The 20,001-nt window shown below is 42.7% G+C and overlaps 2 protein-coding genes across 8 annotated transcripts in view; one reads left to right on the forward strand and one right to left on the reverse strand.

Annotated features, from left to right (window-relative positions):
- The window catches only part of LOC103344945 (thiol S-methyltransferase TMT1A), a 54,169-nt gene extending 42,671 nt beyond the window's left edge, over positions 1-11,498 (forward strand). Inside the window, exons 2-4 of the mRNA XM_051846308.2 lie at positions 1,459-1,558; positions 6,086-6,220; positions 11,419-11,498. Of these exons, the coding sequence (XP_051702268.2) occupies positions 1,459-1,558; positions 6,086-6,220; positions 11,419-11,483 (300 nt within the window). The 3' untranslated portion in view covers positions 11,484-11,498. The remainder of the gene's footprint in view (positions 1-1,458; positions 1,559-6,085; positions 6,221-11,418) is intronic.
- A 6,502-nt stretch (positions 11,499-18,000) lies between these two features.
- The window catches only part of SLC11A2 (solute carrier family 11 member 2), a 64,160-nt gene continuing 62,159 nt past the window's right edge, over positions 18,001-20,001 (reverse strand). For all 7 annotated transcript variants that reach the window (XR_011380050.1, XM_051846286.2, XM_051846287.2 and 4 more), the window contains exon 17: positions 18,001-19,239. Coding sequence is in view for 6 of the 7 variants with exons in the window: in XM_051846286.2 (XP_051702246.2) it covers positions 19,162-19,239 (78 nt within the window). In the remaining variant the exon portion in view is untranslated. The remainder of the gene's footprint in view (positions 19,240-20,001) is intronic.

Raw genomic sequence — 20,001 nt, forward strand, 5'->3', positions numbered from 1 at the left:
GACAAAAAAAAAACCACTATGAATTCTACCTGCTCTTCTGCCTTGTTCCTATGGTCTCTATGGCTACAGTCCGAGGGAGGCAGCGTGTAGGGACTTCTCCAAAACGACACAGGCCCTAAGGCTGCCAGGTCAGAATGGAAGCCAAGGCAGCATCCATCACTGAAAAGCCTCAGGAGCCAAGCAACCCTAAGGGCTCCCAGGCACATGCAGGTAGCTCAGCACCTGCCTGCCGTGACCTCAGATTGGCCGAGTGTCCGATGACATCCTGTCCTTTTCCACGGAATGTGCATGAGGCCAGAAGGGCTCCTCCCCCAGGTGACCCCAGGGTGGATCCCAACTGTGGTGTACACTCCTAACGGACAAGAATCTTGGCCTCACAAGGCCATCTCATGCCCCTAATCCCACCAAATCCAGGGTTGTGGCACTGTCCCTTCTCTCCTCTTGATTTTGGATCCAAAAGCCAATACCAAAGACTCAGAGCCAGAGAGAGAAATGCGAACTCCTGTGAACTCCTGTGTAGGCAGACTCTTTCAATGCCTTTTGTCTTTTCTAAATGTTGCCTTCAAAAGTCTAAAGTTTGTGGCCCTGGTGCCACCATCAGGAAGTTCCAGGCAGGGGCAAATAAAACTTTTGACCAACACCAGCTGGCCACTCCCTCTAAGGGGTGTGTTTCTCTTCTTTCCCATTATCAATTAGTTGGAAATTGCACAGAGATGTGTCCTGGCCTTGTAGCATCTGTTCTGGTCTACAGGGATGAGAACCTCTGGAGATGGACAGCAGGTGGTGGAATACTCAGCAGGTACTGTGCTTCCGCCACATTTCCTCTGAAGTCTCATTTATAGGGAGATTCTGGGGTGAAGACAGTGAGTTGCCTGATCACTCTGAGGAGGTGATAAACCTGTAGTGATTGTAGTTGCTCCTTCAAGTTTCTTCATTCATCCTGCGTAGGTAAGGAAGATTATCTTCACTGGCTGGCATAGCACCTGGCACACGGTAGGTGTGTAGTTTATAAAGTCCTGCCCAATCCTGCTGGATTGGCGTGAACCTCACAAATCTAGAGGTATTTCTGCCTGTGATTACTCTACCATCGCTCTTTAAAATGATACCTTGTGAAACAATTGTGGGTTTTTTTGTGGAATAAGTCTTGGGGTTCCCAATGATCTCAGTTTTGAAAGGAGAATAACAGAAGTATGTTATGTATTATATTCCACTCCATATTTAATAGAATCTCATCATCAATTCCTCTGACTCTATCGTTCTCCTTACACCTCTCCCTGAAAATGAAAGGTTTCTGCAGTGAAAAGCATGAAGGAAAGAAAATATTGTTTGTTTCAATTGTGCAGACAGGCCTGTTAAGCAAGTGAAGATTAAAGAACACGTAACAGCTGATTGGGAAGCATGAACGGGTTCTTTTTAATGATTCACAGCAACCATATTGCTGTCCTATTGTTACTAGAGAGAAAAATGTCTTCAGAGAACCAGTGGCCAGCCGCTGAGGATGAAGCGCAGTTATCCCGACTGATGAGGAAATCTAGAGACTCCCCCTTTGTCCCTGTAGGTGAGTACAAGCCTTGACTGGCCGCGGTAACCTCTTACGCAGGATCCTGCAGGACTGAAATGTTTCAAGGCTCTGGATTACTCAGGTAATTGCAGTTAACTTCTGCTAAGCATGAGTTCAGCTTTAGAACAGTTTCTAGCACATGGTAAAAATCCCAATAAACATTAGCTGCTAGCATTGGAAGCATCAGTCTTTGTTCTACTTTATCCATTTCCCTGGAAGTGTATCTAAAACTGTTAGTTCCAGTCAATCAAGTGGAGCCAACGGAAGTGCCTGTGATGACTTGGGATTATCAGCGGCAGTAACTCCAACCTTTAAGTTCTTGTGTCTGCTGTTTATAGATGTCTCTTTCCTCCGTTACTATCAAAAAACTGCTTCTCATGTTCTGTGGCATCAGAAGCTACACACCCAACTTTAGAGAAGTGTGAGTTCAGAGAAAAGCTCTGAGTGAAAGCTTGGGCTGCCTGGCCACTTGAGAGGAGAACCTGGTGGTGCTCTGTGGCCCTTTTGGCTGGCCTCACGGTGTGTTCCAGACGTGGAGGCAGTTGGTTAAGTAAATTCTGGGTGGAAGAAGCGGTATCAGAATTAGATCTGGAGTCTTAGCCTCCTTATCCTCTCTCCACACATACTTGCTATGTTAACATTTTCAACAAGAACTTCTGTGGTCCGAAAAGTTTAAGCACTGATATTATGTGCAAAATCTGAGCTTCCTCTTCTGTGGACAGAAAGCTGCCCTGAGCACTCTGCAGTATGGACCCTGCAGCCACGCCTCTTCCCTGCGTTCACTTTGTCTGTAAACTTAAAATAATTTACTTCCATCATACTTATGTAACTTTGTGAATATATTAATTCCCCAAAAAAACCCTAAAATAAGTCATGTTTAAATGACTTGTGACTCTGTGTCACTGTGACTCTGAATGTGCATTTCCTAAGTGTTGTTATCCACATGTCAGCAAGAACCAATTCTATTTTATAATAATACTCTGTGCTTAGGAGTGTCACTTAATTTGGCTGAGACTTATAATAGCAATCGTAGGAAACAGTGGTTTATTTCTTCTCCTTAGCATTTTAACTACAAAAAAAATTTTACAAAAACTTGATGCTACCTGAACAGATCCCTGTAACACACAGGTTATTCACTGTGCCTGTTGTATATTAAATTATTTTTCCAGAGACAATTAGGGTGATCAAAGTAGAAAGATGAAAGTGTTTCCAGCTCAATTCAGTTACATGCAAACTACAAAGACACTGTATGGAAAACAGTACATTTTCTGACTTTAATCTCTTAAGAAAGCAAAACAAATTTAATAACAGAACTTTGATTTGGTCAAGGGAAGAGAGCCAAGTTTTTGATGGAGAAAAAATAATTATAAAATTTGGACATGCATCATGGAATAGTTTTGTTTAACTATCATAACAGTATCGATAAGCTATCCTCCTGCCAGATGCAATGTCCTGAGCAGGTAATTTTCTACACATTTTATCTTAAGTAACTTCCACCATTATGACTATTTACACTGTTTAAAACTGTTTCAACGTAACTGTTAAATTCTGTTACCTCATTGTATAGATTCAACATCTGTTCTGACATTATTTGGTTTTGCTTGTTTTAATTAAAATTTAATATATACATTCCCGTTATTCTTCTTTTATAGCTAAGGAAGTTTCTCTCTGTTGGGCTATTTGGGTTTTTTGTTGTTACTGTAGTTGTTTTGGTTTTCCTCAAACCTACTGTAGACATGAATCTTTGTATCATTTTCTTAACTTTGTTTTGTTTTGTTTTGTTTTTTGACAGGCAGAGTGGACAGTGAGAGAGAGAGAGACAGACAGAGAGAAAGGTCTTCCTTTATGCCGTTGGTTCACCCTCCAATGGCCACAGCGGCCGGCATGATGAGGCCAGCGCATCGCGCTGATCCAAAGCCAGGAGCCAGGTGCTTCTCCTGGTCTCCCATGCGGGTGCAGGGCCCAAGCACTTGGGCCATCCTCCACTGCACTCCCGGGCCACAGCAGAGAGCTGGCCTGGAAGAGGGGCAACCGGGACAGAATCCGGCGCCCCAACAGAGACTAGAACCCGATGTGCTGGCACCACAAGGCGGAGGATTAGCCTATTGAGCCACGGCGCCGGCCAACTTTTCTTTTCCTTATTTCCTTCAAATGTATTCCCCACAGAATTTCCAGGACAAGAAGCATGTTTAGTATAATATAATTTATTGTGTATTTCCAGAGTTCTTCCAGAAAGATTTTGTTGAACACATAGAGTCTTCAGGATTCTAATGTTTCTCATCATCATCATCATATTTTGATTTGTGTTCTGCTTCTTTCACATGTTCATGAATCATTTTTATTTCATCTATTCCTAATCATCTTATAAAATACATATACATGCTATTTTTACTCTGAATCTCATTTCCGCTTATTAAATGGATCCTGAAATAAATATATCGTCACTCATCTAAAGGCAACATACAGCAACACCATTAATCAAAGCTTGCTATACCATATAAAAATCAAGCGCCTTTCTATATACTAAAAACAAACATATGGAAACAAATTAAAAACATAATACTCTTCACAATTACTCCTCAGAAAATAAAATGTTTAGGTAAAAATTTTTAAAAATATGGGGTGGGGGGCCCTTCCGATGGTGTTGTGGTGCAGTTAAGCAATCACCTGCAACACCGGCCTCCCACAGGGCTGCCAGTTCCAATCCTGGCTGTTCTACTTCTGATCCAGCTCTCTGCTAATGCACCTGGGAAAGTAGCAGAAGAAGGCCCAAGTGGTTAGGCCCCTGCACCCACATGAGAGACTCAGATGGAGTTCCAGGCTCCTGATTTCAGCCTGGCCCAGCTCTGGCTGTTGAAGCCATTTGAGGAGTGATGGAAGATCTCACTTGCTGTCTTCCCCTCTCTCTCTGGAACTCTGCCTTTCAAATAAATAAATAAATCTTTGAAAAGTAATTTATAGGAAGGTAGCATTTGGTGCAGCTTGGGATTTTGCTTGGAACTCCCATTCTGGAGTGTCTGGTTCAAGTCCTGGCTATTGTGCTTCTGACCCAGCTTCCTAATATGCATTCTGGGAGACAGGGAGTGATAGCTCAAGCACCTGTGCCTCTGCCACACATGTGAGAGACCTGGGAAGTCCCAGACTCCTGGCTTCAGCCTGCCCTTACCCAGGCTTTGTGGGCCACTACACAGAAGATCTGTCTTTAAATAAAATGAAAATAATTTTTAAAGCAAATATGCTGTGTTTCTAAATGCTAATGAGATAGAGTAACGAATACCTAAAAAAAATACCCAAATAAGTGGAAAGACTGCTGTGTTCATGGGATTTGAAGGCTCAATATGTTGTAAACATTTTGATTCTCCTCAAATTGATCTGTGGGTTTACTGCAATTCCTATCAAAATCCCAGCAAGGTTTTTTTGGTAGATAAAGATAAGCTTTTCCTACAATTTACAAGGAAAGACATAAGTCCTATAATAACTAAAACAATCTTTTTTTTTCTTAAAAGGATAAAGTGGAAAGAATCACTCTGCTTATTATAATCATATAACCATAGCAAATCAATGTGATATTTATAGACAATAGATCAACTGGATATAATAGAAAACACACGCACACAGAGATACACACAAACCAGATCTACGCCAGTATTATACAAAAGGACTGTTTTCTTACTTAGAAATGTAGCTTTATGTCATATACATCTTGGGCATATATATAGTTATACCTTTTCAGCTCTCATTAAAGTTTATTGTCTTACCGTCTACAGAACAAAGATTTATCCCTTTGCTAGATTTACCTTGGTGTCAGGAAGAAAAGAGTAAAGCCAAACACTGAAAAGCTATACGTGCTGTGATGTCGGGTTGATCCTCTTGCTGCTAAATAACTTGCCCCAGATAATAGTCTTCGTAGTATGCCCAATTTACAATCATGCCTTTTGGAAATTACAAATGACTAGACCATTTTCTATACGACATGGTTCATTTTTTCTGGGAAAAGTAAAGACTGTAAATACTGAATCCAAAAACGTTAAGGGTCCATTTTAAAATCTGTCAGATCAAATCCTGCTTGGTTCTTCATAATGCTTTATTTGGTAGAAGTTGAGGATCCCTAATCCAAAAAACCAAAAGCCAAAATGATCCAACATCCAAAATGTTTTGAGTGCCAATATGACACCACACTGGCCTCATGTGACATTCTGCAAAGTGTAAGTGCACTAAAACTATTGCATAAAATGATCTGCCGGCCTCATGTATAAGGTACACATGAAATGCAAGTGAATTTGTTTTTAGACTTGAGTTCTGTATACAAGATATCTCTATTTATATACTGATATTCAAAAAAAGAACCTAAAATCTGGAACACTTCTGGTCCCAAGCATTTTGAACAAGGATACTCACCTTTTATCTTGTCTACTTATCTTCCAGGAAGTTATCCCATAGAGAAGTCTCCTGATTAATTCTCTAAGCTCTTGGGAATTCTTGCTTGCTACATATTTAACTCATACATACTTTAAAAATTCACAGGTATAGCAGGCTTTGTGACTGTGGTATCCTACGGTCTTTACAAGTTAAAGTACAGAAGAAATCAGAAAATGTCCATCCATCTGATTCACATGAGAGTTGCTGCCCAAGGATTTGTTGTGGGAGCTGTGACTATAGGTAACCAGCTTAATTGGTATCTTATCTTTAGCTGTCATTTTTAAAAATTTATTTTATCATTATTATTTTACCTATTCTGTTCATTCACAGAAGACACTGGTTCAAGATGCTACAATGAGGAAGGGGTGAAAAAGACGGAATTTCATTTGGTTGAGGATACGACCTTGTTATGAGCTTGAATTCTTAGGATTTTCAGCTGACAAAACTACCAGCAGAGATAATGGGTTGTTAGTCTCTATAGTGAAATAAGCATGGAAACTCACAGTTCCTACTCCACATAACTCAGCTACGACAGTAGTCATATTTCCCAGCCTACCTGAACAGAGATATACTTACTAAAATAGCTTAACAGGGAAGAAGGCATTTTTAAAGATTTAGTTATGTATTTGAATACAGAGAGAAATCTTCATCTGCTGGTTCACTCCCCAAATAGCCACAACAGCCAGGGCTAGGCCAGGCTGAAGCCATGAGCTAGGGATTCCAAATGGGTATCCTCCATGGGGGGCAGGGACTCGTGTACTTAAGTCATCAACCACTGCTTCCCAGGCTCATTAGCAGGAAGCTGAACCTGAAGCAGAGCAGCCAGCCAGGATCTGAATCGGCACTCTGATATGGAATGCAGGCATCCCAAGCAGTGGCTTAACTTGCTACACCACAGCACTTCCCCAAGAAGACATTTTTAAGTCTAGAGATCTCAAGAGCTTTCTCTTTTTATCCCAAGTTTCACTGGTAGGATAATTTTTTTAAATTAATTCACAAAACTAAGCAAGACTTACACGATCAAACCCAAAGAACATGCATAAAGTTACCTTGGTTAATTCCAATTACAACAAAGGTTAAGTCTGTTAAGATACATAACTATATGCTCCAACAAGAAGTATGTTTGGACACAGTGGTCAACAGCCCCTACCTGATCTGCTTGACCACTGCTTCCTTGCCATGTGTTCAATAAACTTAGTTCTGCTCACTCAAAAAAAAATTATATTTGGGGACCTAATTATCTAAAGTTTCTTAAATCAACTCTAATGAGAACAACGTTCTTTGCTTCTGTTCATCCTGTGTAGAGTGGCCTCGGCCTAAGAGGAGGCAAGGGATTCTGGAATGATGACGAGCATGTGTCTGTATCAGTTAAATACTACCAGCTGACTCCTATGCCCTCTTCCCATTGGCCCCTCTGTGTTCTGGGAGCCCACAACCACTTCCAGCTCATAGAAATCGTCAGAGATGCCAGAGTCACTTCACAAGTGGATTACTCGTAACCTTGCTGAAGGGGGTAGAGGATAAGCAGGATAAATTCTCTCGCACATTCCCATTTCCCTAATCCTATGGATGCCTACTTTGATGGGAGTTTCTCAACCTTAGCACTACTAATGTTTTGAGCTGGGTGATTCTTGGGTGTGGAGGGCTGTCCCGTGCATTGCACCCTGTTCAGCAGCATCCTTGGCTTCCACACACCAGATGGCAGAACGATCCCCTCCCACCCATCCCTCTACCTCCAAAAAAGTCTCCAGACAATACCAGGTCTCCGGGAGAAACAAAACTTCCCCTGATTGAGACCACAGATCTCTCAAGGAAGTTCTGGTGGAGATTACCTTTCAGTTCAAGTTACAGTCATGCTCAGACAGGGACGGAAGGACTGTTTCCACTGGCAAAAGAACTTCAGGAAAATACAGGAAACCAAGGTCCCCATTTCAGTGAAATCTGCCCATGTGTCCCCATCCTAATTTTTAGGGTCCAAATCCTTCCAAAGAGCTATCCTAATTTTAATATCCAAAACTTTATGAGGTTAGGAATTAGATAAACTACGTGTGGTCTTCAAAAATATCACCTTCATGGTTATAAGAGTTAAAAGTTTCTATCTGGCAAGACATAAATATTTCAGCTTCCTCATGAGATCTTGAGCTAAGAATTAAACACCCTGAACTTGGCATTTTTTCCCTGGTTCTCCAGCACTTTGGAATTAAATCATCTAATTATACCCTTATTGCTGCCAAATGTAATGATGGCAGTAAATATTTTGCTTTCTACCAGCACTTGATGAGAGTTATTCACTGCTAATAAATTAACGAAGTGTTCTGCTACTACATGCCATGGTCTGCCAGCACCCTCTTTATCACTGGAAAGAAACTTCATTAATGCCTGTGAATCTAATCAAGCCAGAGAGTCAAATCCAGGTAACTCCGAACCTGGAATTGTTTAGAAAAGCTATTCTCATAGATCTACTCCTCTGGAAATACTTCCAAAACCGAATTCTATTGTCAGGCAATGTTCAATCAGGAAAGGAACCCAGTGGGGACAGAGTCATGTAGTGGATAAAGGCGCCCCACAACACTGGCCCCACCATGTCACCTCCCAAAGCTCACGCGAAGTCACTCTTATGAGCCAGGCTAACCCAGAGCTAGGCAGGGAAGGGAATTCCTAGTACAGTTACAGCTGACATGACACTGAACCAATCCTGACTGTGAGATGAAGTGAGCCGGGGAAAGGTTTATACAGTGTGTGTGTGTGTGTGTGCATGTGAGATAGTCAGGATGGCAGCTGGAAGGACACCTACATTATAAAAAGGTCAAGGTCAGGCAATTTAAAACTGTTGGTTTATGGTAAATACCCAAGTGATTGAGGAAGAAAACCATGATTGTAACTCAAAACTGGTTCCCTGTGGAGAAGGGAGGGGCTGTGTTCAGAAAAGGAACACTGGGAAACTTATAAGACGCCTGCACTATTCTACTTTCTGACCGTAATAATTTCAGGTGCTCAATCTACGGCTGTACGTTATTTGTCATTTATTTTGGTGCTATTCTCAAAGGAAAAAAGGAAATATCCAGAGTTGATTTGCAAAGGAGAAAATTCAGATAGACCAATTAGACTATGAATCGGATCTGAATTAAGGCAGAGTCAGTGGAGCCAGAGAGGAGATGACTGGGGACGTGGCAACCAAATGACTGGGAAAAGGAAGAAGAGGAATCCAAGATGACTCCCAGGTTTCCAGTATGTGACACCAGACAGAAGGTTAGAGAGCAAAGGAGAAGGAGCAGGTTTAGGAGGACAAAACGGCAAAGACGCCTAATGAGTGCTGATGAGCTGCTGGCCACTCTACCTGCTCTATACGTCATCACCTCACCTAAGTAACCACTGCGATACCACCTGCTTTGCTGCAACACAAGTCAACACTGATATTCACCACCTGGAGCTGCTAGCTTTGGATCCCACAGGTTTAAGAGCATGATCCAACACAAAACTGCCCTTACCTCAGATGTCAGCTGCAACTGTATTTGCGTAAAATCAGGTATAATCCAAGAGGCTCGTGAATAACACAGAGATTCCTAATCCTCGGGAAATTTCAAGCATTTTAGAAGTACTGTACCAGGAACCCAAGATAAAGGACCAAATTCTTTGTTGTACAATAACCCAAGAAACACACTTGTTGAGGAAGGTATGGTTATCCCAGTTTACATGCGAGGAAACCAAGGCTTAGAAAGAAGTTACTGTTCACGATTCCTTGGACAATCACTCCAAAGCCAGAGAACTCTTAATTTTATATGGTACACACTGAGACCCTTACACCAGATGTCTCCAAATTATTATTATCCTAGATAATGTACTAGGAGATCCTTAGGATGTGAGAATAAACCCCGTTTTTAAAAAAGAAAAGCTTTATTATTAGAGACTAACCACAGTACATTTTTGACTACAAATAAATAACTCATTTTGAGAGGCATGTGAGACATTTTAATTACACACTGTCTAAATGTTTGGAGACCATCTATCTGCCCGTGGGAAACAGAAACCTCACATGTAGAATAACGGACGCAGGGGTTTCACACTCCCAAGAGGGATTTAACTTAGATCTAGTTTGCTGACCAGTGAAGCAAATGGTACAAATGAGGCTGAAAAAGAGAACATGCAGAGAACATCAGTGTTTAGGAGACAGCAAACTCTAAGAACTGCCTCTGTCTAATAAGGCAAAGGACAGGGAAATCAGTCCTAGAGATCTCCCTGAATCGGAAAAAGTTATTTTCATAGATACCACAATACTCAAATTAAAAAAAAATCTGGCTAGGATTCTAGGCATCACTTCTATTTACAGCACCATTTCCTGATGTAGCCATCTGTCCCCATTTGCCATCGTGCTGAGGTATGAGCACAACTTGTGAGACTTGATCCTTGTACCCAGCAGTATCAGAAAGAAACCTGAGGAGAGTGAGGGATTTATGTTGGATCAGCCAGGAGGTAACAGGGCTATTGAGATGAGGCAAGGAGGAAGTAGGAGGTACCAGTCGAGTCTAGGTTTAAATCTCCTTAACTTGCTTCTGGGTGTCAACATTTACTGACAGCCCTGAAATTCATGGGAGCTGTGCCTTTCTTTCTTCCTCAGTTTGTCTCCTCTGGCTATCTCCTGTTCATCAGGGCCCTAGGGCCTTTTGGAAGCCAAACACATCACAGGCCTAAGCTCACAGCTAATTCTCCCACCAGACTGCAAATTCCTAGAAGCAGAGATTCAATCCTTTCACCTTTGTTTTCCTGCAGGTACTGTACACAAGGAGACAGGCAATAAATTTTCACTAAATTGAAGCGACCACTATTTTTACTGTAATATTGAGTCAAGTGTGCCCACTTTACTAACAGTTCACAAATATTTTAAAATTCAAATTTCTGGACAGCACAGTAACATCATAAATTCATATTGAATCTGATTTTTTTTTAAAGATTTATTTGAAAGAGCTATAGAGAGAGAGAGGGAGAGACAGATAGAGGTCTTCCATCTGCTAGTTCTCACTCCCAAGAGGGCCACAACAGCCAGGGCTGCACCAGGCCAAAGCCAGGAGCTAGGAGCTTTATCTGGGTCTCCCACATGGGTGCAGGGGCCCAAACTATTGCGCTATCTTCCACTTCTTTTCCCAGGCCATTAGCAGAGTTCGATCGGAAATGAAGCAGCCAGGACTCGAAGTGGTGCCTGTACAGAATTCCAATGTTGCAGGCAGCAACTTTACCCACTATGCCACAATGCCCACCCTAGACTGACACTAATTTTAAGGCCTCTTTGGGTTTGTTTCCAGAGCCCCTTGTATGATCCAAGCCATGAGTTAATAAGAGGGAAGGCTTTTGTTGTTTTTATATTGTGTACTAGTTTCCAAAAAATAAAGAAATTCAGCATTTATTTTCTACAGAACTCTACTGACACACATCTTTGTTTCTAGGTGTTCTCTATTCTATGTATAAGGACTACATTAAACCGCGATTCTTCAGTGCATCCAAAAAGTGAAGCAATATGCTAGAAGCAAGGACAAGAGGCTTCTGCAAACTTAATCATGAAGGATGAATTTTCAATATGGAACAAATTATACTGAAGAAGCAACAGAATTCTCAGCCTTTCTATATTCACAATGTTTTAAGAAGTTGATTTCCAGGGGCCAGCATTGTGGCGTAGCGGGTAAAGCTGCCACCTGCAGTCCTGGCTGCTGCACTTCTGATCCAGCTCTCTGCTATGGCCTGGGAAAGCAGTAGAAGATGGCCCAGGTCCTTGGGCCCCTGCACCCATGTGGGAGACCCAGAAAAAGCTCCTGGCTTCTGGCTTCAGATCAGCCCAGCTCCCGCCATTGCAGCCAATTGGGGACTGAACTAGCAGATAGAAGACCTCTCTCTCTCTCTCTCTCTCTCCCTGCCTCTCCTCTCTCTGTGTAACTCTTTCAAATAAATAAATAAATCTTTAAAAAAAGTTGATTTTCATATCAACAATTATAGTCAACTCAGAAATACCCTCTGTTGGTATGTCTCAGATCCTAGAACATGATTTTCTGACATAAACTGTTTTTTATTTTGGGCAGTGGCAGACAGTAATCTATATTATACCAAGTTGATATGAAATTTAACAGTTTTGTTACCAAAAATGTCTGTAAATCCATGGTAAATGTGACACTCTATGTATCACTTTAACCTCTCCAAATTAGGTGAGGTAATTAAGATTTTATAAGTCCATTTTTAGGATGGGTAATAATTACAACAGAGGAAAATGTCAAGTTATTGAAAGCTGGTTTACCAGTCTGCACCCCAATCTTCCAGAAATTTGGCTCTTTTGTCACAAACATAAATGTTTCACATTTAAAAACCTATGTAATAATTTTATACTTCTTCCAAGTAATTCTACAAACACAAAGGTGATTTGCTAACATATGTTTTCCTCCAGATGGTAAAAAAAAGACCTATTCCAGAATTATTATTAATATAGTGTAGAAAAAAACAAAGAATGAAGGTAAATATTAAGTTATTTGTCACTTTCAACTTCTCTAGAAATGCACTAAGATTCTAACAACCTAAGTATACTTTCGAATTTTTAAAATATTGACTTATTTTGAAAGCAGAGAGACAAGCAGAAATCTCCCATCCACTGATCACTCCCCAAATACCCAATACTGCTAGGGCTGGGCCTGGTGGGAGCCAAGAGCCAGGAACTCCATATGGATCTCCAGTGTATGTGGCAGGAACCCAAACATATGAGCCATCGTCCTCCCAGGATGAACATTAGCAGGAAGCTGGAACTGGTGGCAGAGCTGGATTCTGAACCTAAGCACTCAGATATGGGATGTGGGCATCCTGAGGGGTGTCTTAACCACTGTGCCAAACGCTCTCCCTCTACACTTTCTTAACATCATAACTGCCTTGACGAAAGTTTATTCCCAAAGACTCTGAGTCTAGGAAAGAAAACCAGAAACAAGAAAAGTTTTTACTGAAAATAAAATCAAGAACATTCTGTCCACGCTATACTACGCTGACTTGTAGTGGGTATTTCTTCTTTCTTGGTGTTTCCTCTGATGGAGGGTTATACTAAGTAGTGCAGTGCTTTATTTGAGGAAGGAAAATTCTCAAAGTACCTCTGTACTCTAAATATTAACCCACTGTATTGTGTATTATGTGCTATACTTTTCTCCGTGGACACAAGTGATTTTTTTTTCTTTTGAAACTTTATTTCGGGGCTGGCGCTGTGGTGCAGCAGGTTAAGCCACCGCCTGCAGTGCCGGCATCCCATATGGGCACTGGTTCGAGACCCAGATGTTCCACTTCCAATCCAGCTCTCTGCTATGGCCTGGGAAACCAGTGGAGGATGACCCAGGTCCTTCGGCCCCTGCACCTGTGTGAGAGACCCAGAAAAAGCTCCTGGCTCCTGGCTTCAGATCGGCGCAGCTCCGGCCATTGTGGCCAATGGGGAATGAGCCAGAGGATGGAAGACCTCTCTCTCTCTCTGACTCTCCTCTATGTGTAACTCTTTCAAATAAATTAAAAAAAAAATCTTAAAAAAAAACAAAAAACAAAAAACTTCATTTCCACGTAACTCTGCTTACAGAAATACACCATATTGGTTAACAGAAATACGTATGGGCTGGCGCCGCGTCTCACTAGGCTAATCCTCCGCCTTGCAGCGTCGGCACACTGGGTTCTAGTCCCGGTCGGGGCGCCGGATTCTGTCCCTGTTGCCCCTCTTCCAGGCCAGCTCTCTGCTGTGGCCCGGGAAGGCAGTGGAGGATGGCCCAAGTACTTGGGCCCTGCACCCCATGGGAGACCAGGAGAAGCACCTGGCTCCGGCCATTGGATCAGCGCAGTGTGCCGGCCACAGCGTGTCGGCCGCGGCGGCCATTGGAGGGTGAACCAACGGTAAAGGAAGACCTTTCTCTCTGTCTCTCTCTCTCACTGTCCACTCTGCCTGTCAAAAATTTTTAAAAAATTTAAAAAAAAGAAAATGAGTTAAAAAAAATACGTATGCTTGTGGCTAAATTTCTTATTTTTAAAAGCTGTCATTTGTACCCATTAGGAGGCTCTTGTAGTGCTGTCCACAGGCACACATTTTTGGTCTAAACCGTACTGTCTGGAAAACAGGCAAGGAAGATGCAGCTGCCTTATGCCACCAGAGAGAGAAGTATTCCAGAGCAGCCGGGGCCAGCATGTTCCCCGAAGGTCAGGGAAATTTAAAACAGCTGGCATGGAAACAAGTCACTCCTTCATGTTGACTGTGCAGTGAAGAGATAGTCAATCAAACCAGCTACTGGGAAAACAAACAAACAAACAAAAACGCAATCAAACCAGCTACTGGGAAGACTCCCCTGTCTCAATATACACTCAGCGTTAAAAGTAGATTCAGTGGTTCAATTAGAAACTGGATTTTCTTTCAAAATCCAGGAGAGTGTACAGTCTTGCGATCTTCATTCTGAGAGAACTAAAGTAAAATATTTGTTGCCTGAAGAAAGCAATGGAAACTATTTATGATTATTTAACGGCAGCCATGTAGGAGAGCCCACAAACCATGCTTGCATTTAGTTGTAAAGTCACAGCTGGAGAAAAGTTAGCAAGTATGCAGGATGCTCACCTGGCTGCAGTCAAGTGGGAGGGTCGTTGTAGGAACCCTGTCCACAGATAACATACAGAACCTGAGTTCACAAAGCTTTAGCAGCCTGATGTTCTGCCTGAACCTGAGAAGACTACTTCCATTGCCTATAGTAATCCTGGTGACTTCATTAAACCACTGCACAAGCCTGGCTCTGCTCTGCCTGCCTTTTATGACAGGCTGACACACCATTATCTGGTAATAGCTACTCAGCAACAATGATTTAACTGCCTTTTTTTTTTTTTTTTTTGACTGTGAGAGGAAGAGTTAGAGAGAAAGGTCTTCCTTCCACTGGTTCACTCCCCAAATGGCCATAATGGCCAGAGCTGAGCCGATCCAAAGTCAGGAGCCAGGAGTCTCTTCCAGGTCTCCCACAGGGGTGCAGGGGCCCAAGCACCTGGGTCATCTTCTACTGCTTTCCCAGGCCACAGCAGAGAGCTGAATCAGAAGAGGAGCAGCCAGGACTTGAACCTGTGCCCATATGGGATGCCGGCACTGCAGGTGGAGGATTAACCCACTGCGCCACGGCGCCAGCCCCAATTTAACTGTATTCATTTGTTTGTTTTACACTCTGGGTATCCATTATCACAGCATCCTTTCACAAATTGACTCCAGAGTGTTGAACCCCAGGAACTGAGTCAGTGCACCTAGGTTATTCTTTTTTTCTTTTAAAGATTTATTTATTTTACTTGAAAGTCAGATTTACAGAGAGAAGGAGAGGCAGAGAGAGAGAGACAGAAAGAGAGGCCTTCCAATCCTTCCACCTGCTGTTTCACTCCCAGATGGCCACTGCAGTTGGAGCTGTGCCGATCCAAAGCCAAGAGCCAGGAGCTTCTTCCGGGTCTCCCACACTGGTGCAGGGGCCCAAGGACTTGGGCCATCTTCTACTACAGAGAGGAGAGGCAGAGAAATAGAGAGGTCTTCCATCCGCTAGTTCACTCCCCAAATGACTGCAATGGCCAGAGCTGTGCCAATCTGAAGCCAGGAGCCAGGAGCCTCCTCTGGGTCTCCCACGCGGGTGCAGGGGCCCAAAGACTTGGGCCATCCTCTACTGCTTTCCTAGGCCATAGCAGAGAGCTGGATCGGAAGTGGAGTAGCTGGGTCTCGAACCATCGCCCATATGGGATGCCAGCACTGTAGCCCAGGGCGTTAACCTACTGCACCATAGCACCAGCCCCTCTGGTACTGAAATTACTGGTAAATGAAATTTCCTAGGAAGAGAGGAAAATCCAACTAATTGGCTGATCTAGAGTTGTTATCTGTGTACAAAGCAACTAAAACAAGGAAACTCATTTTAAGAGTCTCTTTCATTGGAGCAGCACTATGGTATGATGGGATAGGCTGCCACTTAGGAGGCCCACATCCCATATCAGAGTGCTGGCTTGAGTTTCAAGACCTGGCTACTGGGGCCGGCGCTATGGTGTAGTAGGCTGTGCCCCAGCCTGCAGTGCCAGCATCCCATATGGGCATCAGTTCACACCCCAGCTACACCTCTTTCAATCCAGCTCTCTGCTATGGCCTGGGAAAGCAGCAGAGAATGGCCCAAGTCCTTGGGCCCCTGCACCCACACGGGAGACCCAGAGGAGGCTCCTGGCTCTGGATCGGCCCAGCTCCAGCCATTGCAGCCATTTGGGGAGTGAACCAGCAGATGGAAGACCTCTCTCTCTCTCTCCTCTCTGTAACTCTGCCTCTCTAAATCTTTAAAAAAAAAAAAAAAAAAGGCCTGGCTATTCTACTTCTGATCCAGCTCACTGCTAATGCACCTGGGAAGCAGCTGATGGCTCAATACTGCTACCCACATGGGAGGCCCCAGATGGAGCTCCTGGCTCCTAGCTTCAGCCCAGCCCAGCCCTGGCTGTTGTGGCTATTTGGACAGTGAACCAGTGGATGGAAGTGCTCTCTCCTCTCCTCTCTGTCACTCTGGGTTTCAAACAACACATAACTTTTTAAAAATCTCCATTACAGGACAGGTATTTTGATGAAGCAGGTTCAGGCACTGCTCAGAACATCCTCAGGCCACACTGGGGTACTAGGGAATCAGTTCCACCTGTGCTTCCAATGCAGCTTCCTGCCCCTGGAAGGTAGCAGACAATGGCCCAAGCACTTGCCAGATTACTGCCAGTCACATGGGACCCAGATGATATTCCTAGCTCCTGGTTTGGGCCTAGTATAGTCCCAGCTTTTGTGGGCCACTTGGGTGTGAACCAGCAGATAGAAGAGCTCTTTATCACTCTGCCTTCCAATTAAGTAACTAAAGTTTTTTAAAACAGAGGATCTTTTTGGAATAATGTTAATTCTTCTCAACTTTAAGATCACAAGGACTCAGACCTGGGTTACAAGGTTGTTTATTAGCTCAACTTTCAAGAGCCCATCAAGTAGAAATGGGAGAAATTTTTTTTTAAAGAATTTACTTATTTATTTGAAAGGCAGATGGGGTTGGGGGGGAATGCAAGGAGAGAGAGAGGTCTTCCATCCACTGGTTCACTCTCCAAATAGCCACAATGGCTGAAGCTAGACCGATCCAAAGCCAGGAGCTTCCTCCGGGTCTCCCACGCAGGTGCAGGGGCCTAAGGACCTGGGCCATCTTCTGCTGCTTTCCCAGGCACTTTAGCAGGGAGCTGGAATGGAAGCAGAACAGCCGGGACTCAAACGAGCACTCATACGGGATACAGGCGCAGCACCTGCTATGCCAGAGTCGGCCCGAAATGAAGGAACTTTAAAGTGTCATATCAGAAAATCCCCTGGGGCAGGTCATTAGCTTAGCAGTTAAGATGCTGACTGCCCTACATCAGAGTGCCTTGGTTCACTTCCTAAATCTGGCTTCTGAATCCAGCTTCCTGCTGGTGCAGACCCTGAGAGGCAGCAGCAATGGCTCGAGTATTTGGGTTCCTGCTCCCCACGTGGAAGACCTAGATTGGATTTCTGGCTTTGGCCACAGCCCAGGTCTGGCCAGTGCAGGAATTTTGGGGAGTAAGCTATCAGACTGGAGCCCTCTTTCTCTCTCAAACAGAAGGAAAGAGAAGAAGGGAGAGATAAGAGGCAGAGAGGGAGGGAGGGAGAGAGGACATTTAGAGAACCAAACCATAATAAATAAAGCTAATGTCTGAATTTAAAAAAAAAAAAGACCTTCTAGAAGGCAGTAAGTTCAAGGCACAGAGGTAAGATATTTCAATTTAATGCTAGAAGACAAAAAATAATGCTCAAAGTCACAGAAAGGATGCACGGTTTGCAGACTCAACACTTCTGGGGCCAAAAGGAAGAAAGGGGAGATGTGATGGCATGCCCCACCCAGAAGGGTATGTCACAGAAAATGGACAGCTGCCACTCAGTTCCAGTCAACTGCACTTTGTGCAGGAATGTGAGGTAAGTTGCAAATCTTCTGAATCTCAGACAATTATGATAAAGCTTTTAATTTTTACATATGGACTTTATTATACAAATTTTAAGAGGAAAAAACAACTGGTTAAAAAGAGAGGTCAAAAGAAATCTATAACCTAATGTAGGCAGTTTGTGATATGTGGACTAAACTAGTAAGTCCCAGTCTATATTACCCTCAAATTACTTGTACTAATACCTGAAGGGAAATGCTTAGCATTTCCTAGGAGACTCAACAATATAAATATTAGTCATTCCCAGAAATAAGACTTTTGTCCTTGGGAATGTTTGGAGTATTACTGAGAAAACTGCAAAGACAAGACATCATGGGATTAACAAACAGTAGAAATAAGTTTAGTACTTCCATTATCTTTTGTGAGGACATACAAAGTTACAAGCCACAAGTTTCTTCTTTTTCCTTCTGAAACTTGAATGCCAGAGTGGGCTGAGTTACAATGCCGTGTGCACAATTCATCACCGGTGAAAGTGCAGTGCCCGCACTCTGTAACTATGTACTAAGAGCTTTGGCAAATCCTGTCATTACATCCCTGTTTAATAACTAGAAGACATTTCAAGATAAGCAACAACAAATACAATAATAATTAAAGCAGGGTGATAACCAGGGTTAAGTATGATTTCCAAATAGAAGAAACATTTTCTTTGGGAATAAATGTGCTAATATCAGTGGATACCAAGACTGTAATCTGGCTGACTAAAATTGAAATGAAATTTATCTGGCACAGTAAAGTTCATGCTAAGACAATATGACTACTTCACTTTTTCACTTGTGATCCAAATATTTGATTTACCTGAAAATGCTCTTTAAAAAAATACAAAAGATTTTTGTCTTATATAAACTTAAAACTACCCAAACTGGTATGTTCAGGCTTAGATAAATAAATAGACATATATATTTTTCAAAACCCAGAAGTCAAGACACAAACCCATAGGGGTGTGTGGCCATTACAATGGCCAATTTCTTAACTGGTCTGTGTGACTGTTATGAGGTGCGTGGTCTCTGACCTACACTTACACTGTCTGTTTTCAACACCCTTCCTGTGAGGAAAGCTTTGCCTTTTGTTCAAAACTTCTGAACAAAACTCACCTCTGAACTAACAGAGATATTTTAACAGGGCCCTTGGCACAGAACGGACTTAGAGAAAGCGGTCTTATATGCTCTGTTAAGCTGTTGTCATCTGGATACAAGCGAGTCAGCATCCACGGTGTTCAAGAGGTAGAGTTCAGGCTGGCCAGTCAACCCCAGGTGGTACTAAGGACAAAAAGATGGAACAAGGTTAGACTGATGTTCAAGTACTTAAATACTGAAGTTGGCACTTACGTAATTAAAATTAGAATATCATTTTAGGCCTTTTCGGATTTCTATTTCAAAAAAGAACTGACTTAGATACATGAGTGGTTCCTGATACTTCAAATAACACCTGTGAGCAGTCTAGGACTGCCCTCCCCCAATTAGCACTCTGACAATTCTTGGGACAAGTCCCGCCTTGTGATGGGTATTCAGATCAGGGTAACAGGAAGAAACTTGCCATGAGTGCTCTTGTGTTTTACCTCTGTGTATAGCAGGAATCAAATTTCAAATGGCCTAAGTCCTGAGCCCTATAAACCTGACCCCATGATCCTTTGGCACCTAAGCAAAGGGCTTTTTGTGAAAACACAAAAACATAAAATAGCATGTGCTGACTGAGAGGACGACCTGTGGGTCTCAAATATTTGCCAAGCTGAATCAGTATCATATCTCACTTGCTTTTTAAAACACTTTTCCAGACCCTATTCCTGGATAAGTGAATCCAGATGGTTTGTGTTGGGATCTTAAACACTGTATTTCTTTTTATATTTTTTTCTTTCCCCTGACAATGACCAGGAAAAATTTTAAAAAACTGATGTCTAATTTTTTAAAAATTTTTTTTTAAATCTTGAAGGCAAAGATAGAGTGACAGAAAGAAATCTTGCACTGGCTGGTTCACCACCCAATCTCCTGGAACGGCAAGAACCGGCCCAACTGGAGCCAGAG

This window comes from Oryctolagus cuniculus, chromosome 11 (genome assembly GCF_964237555.1).
Source record: "Oryctolagus cuniculus chromosome 11, mOryCun1.1, whole genome shotgun sequence".
Taxonomy (NCBI): domain Eukaryota; kingdom Metazoa; phylum Chordata; class Mammalia; order Lagomorpha; family Leporidae; genus Oryctolagus; species Oryctolagus cuniculus.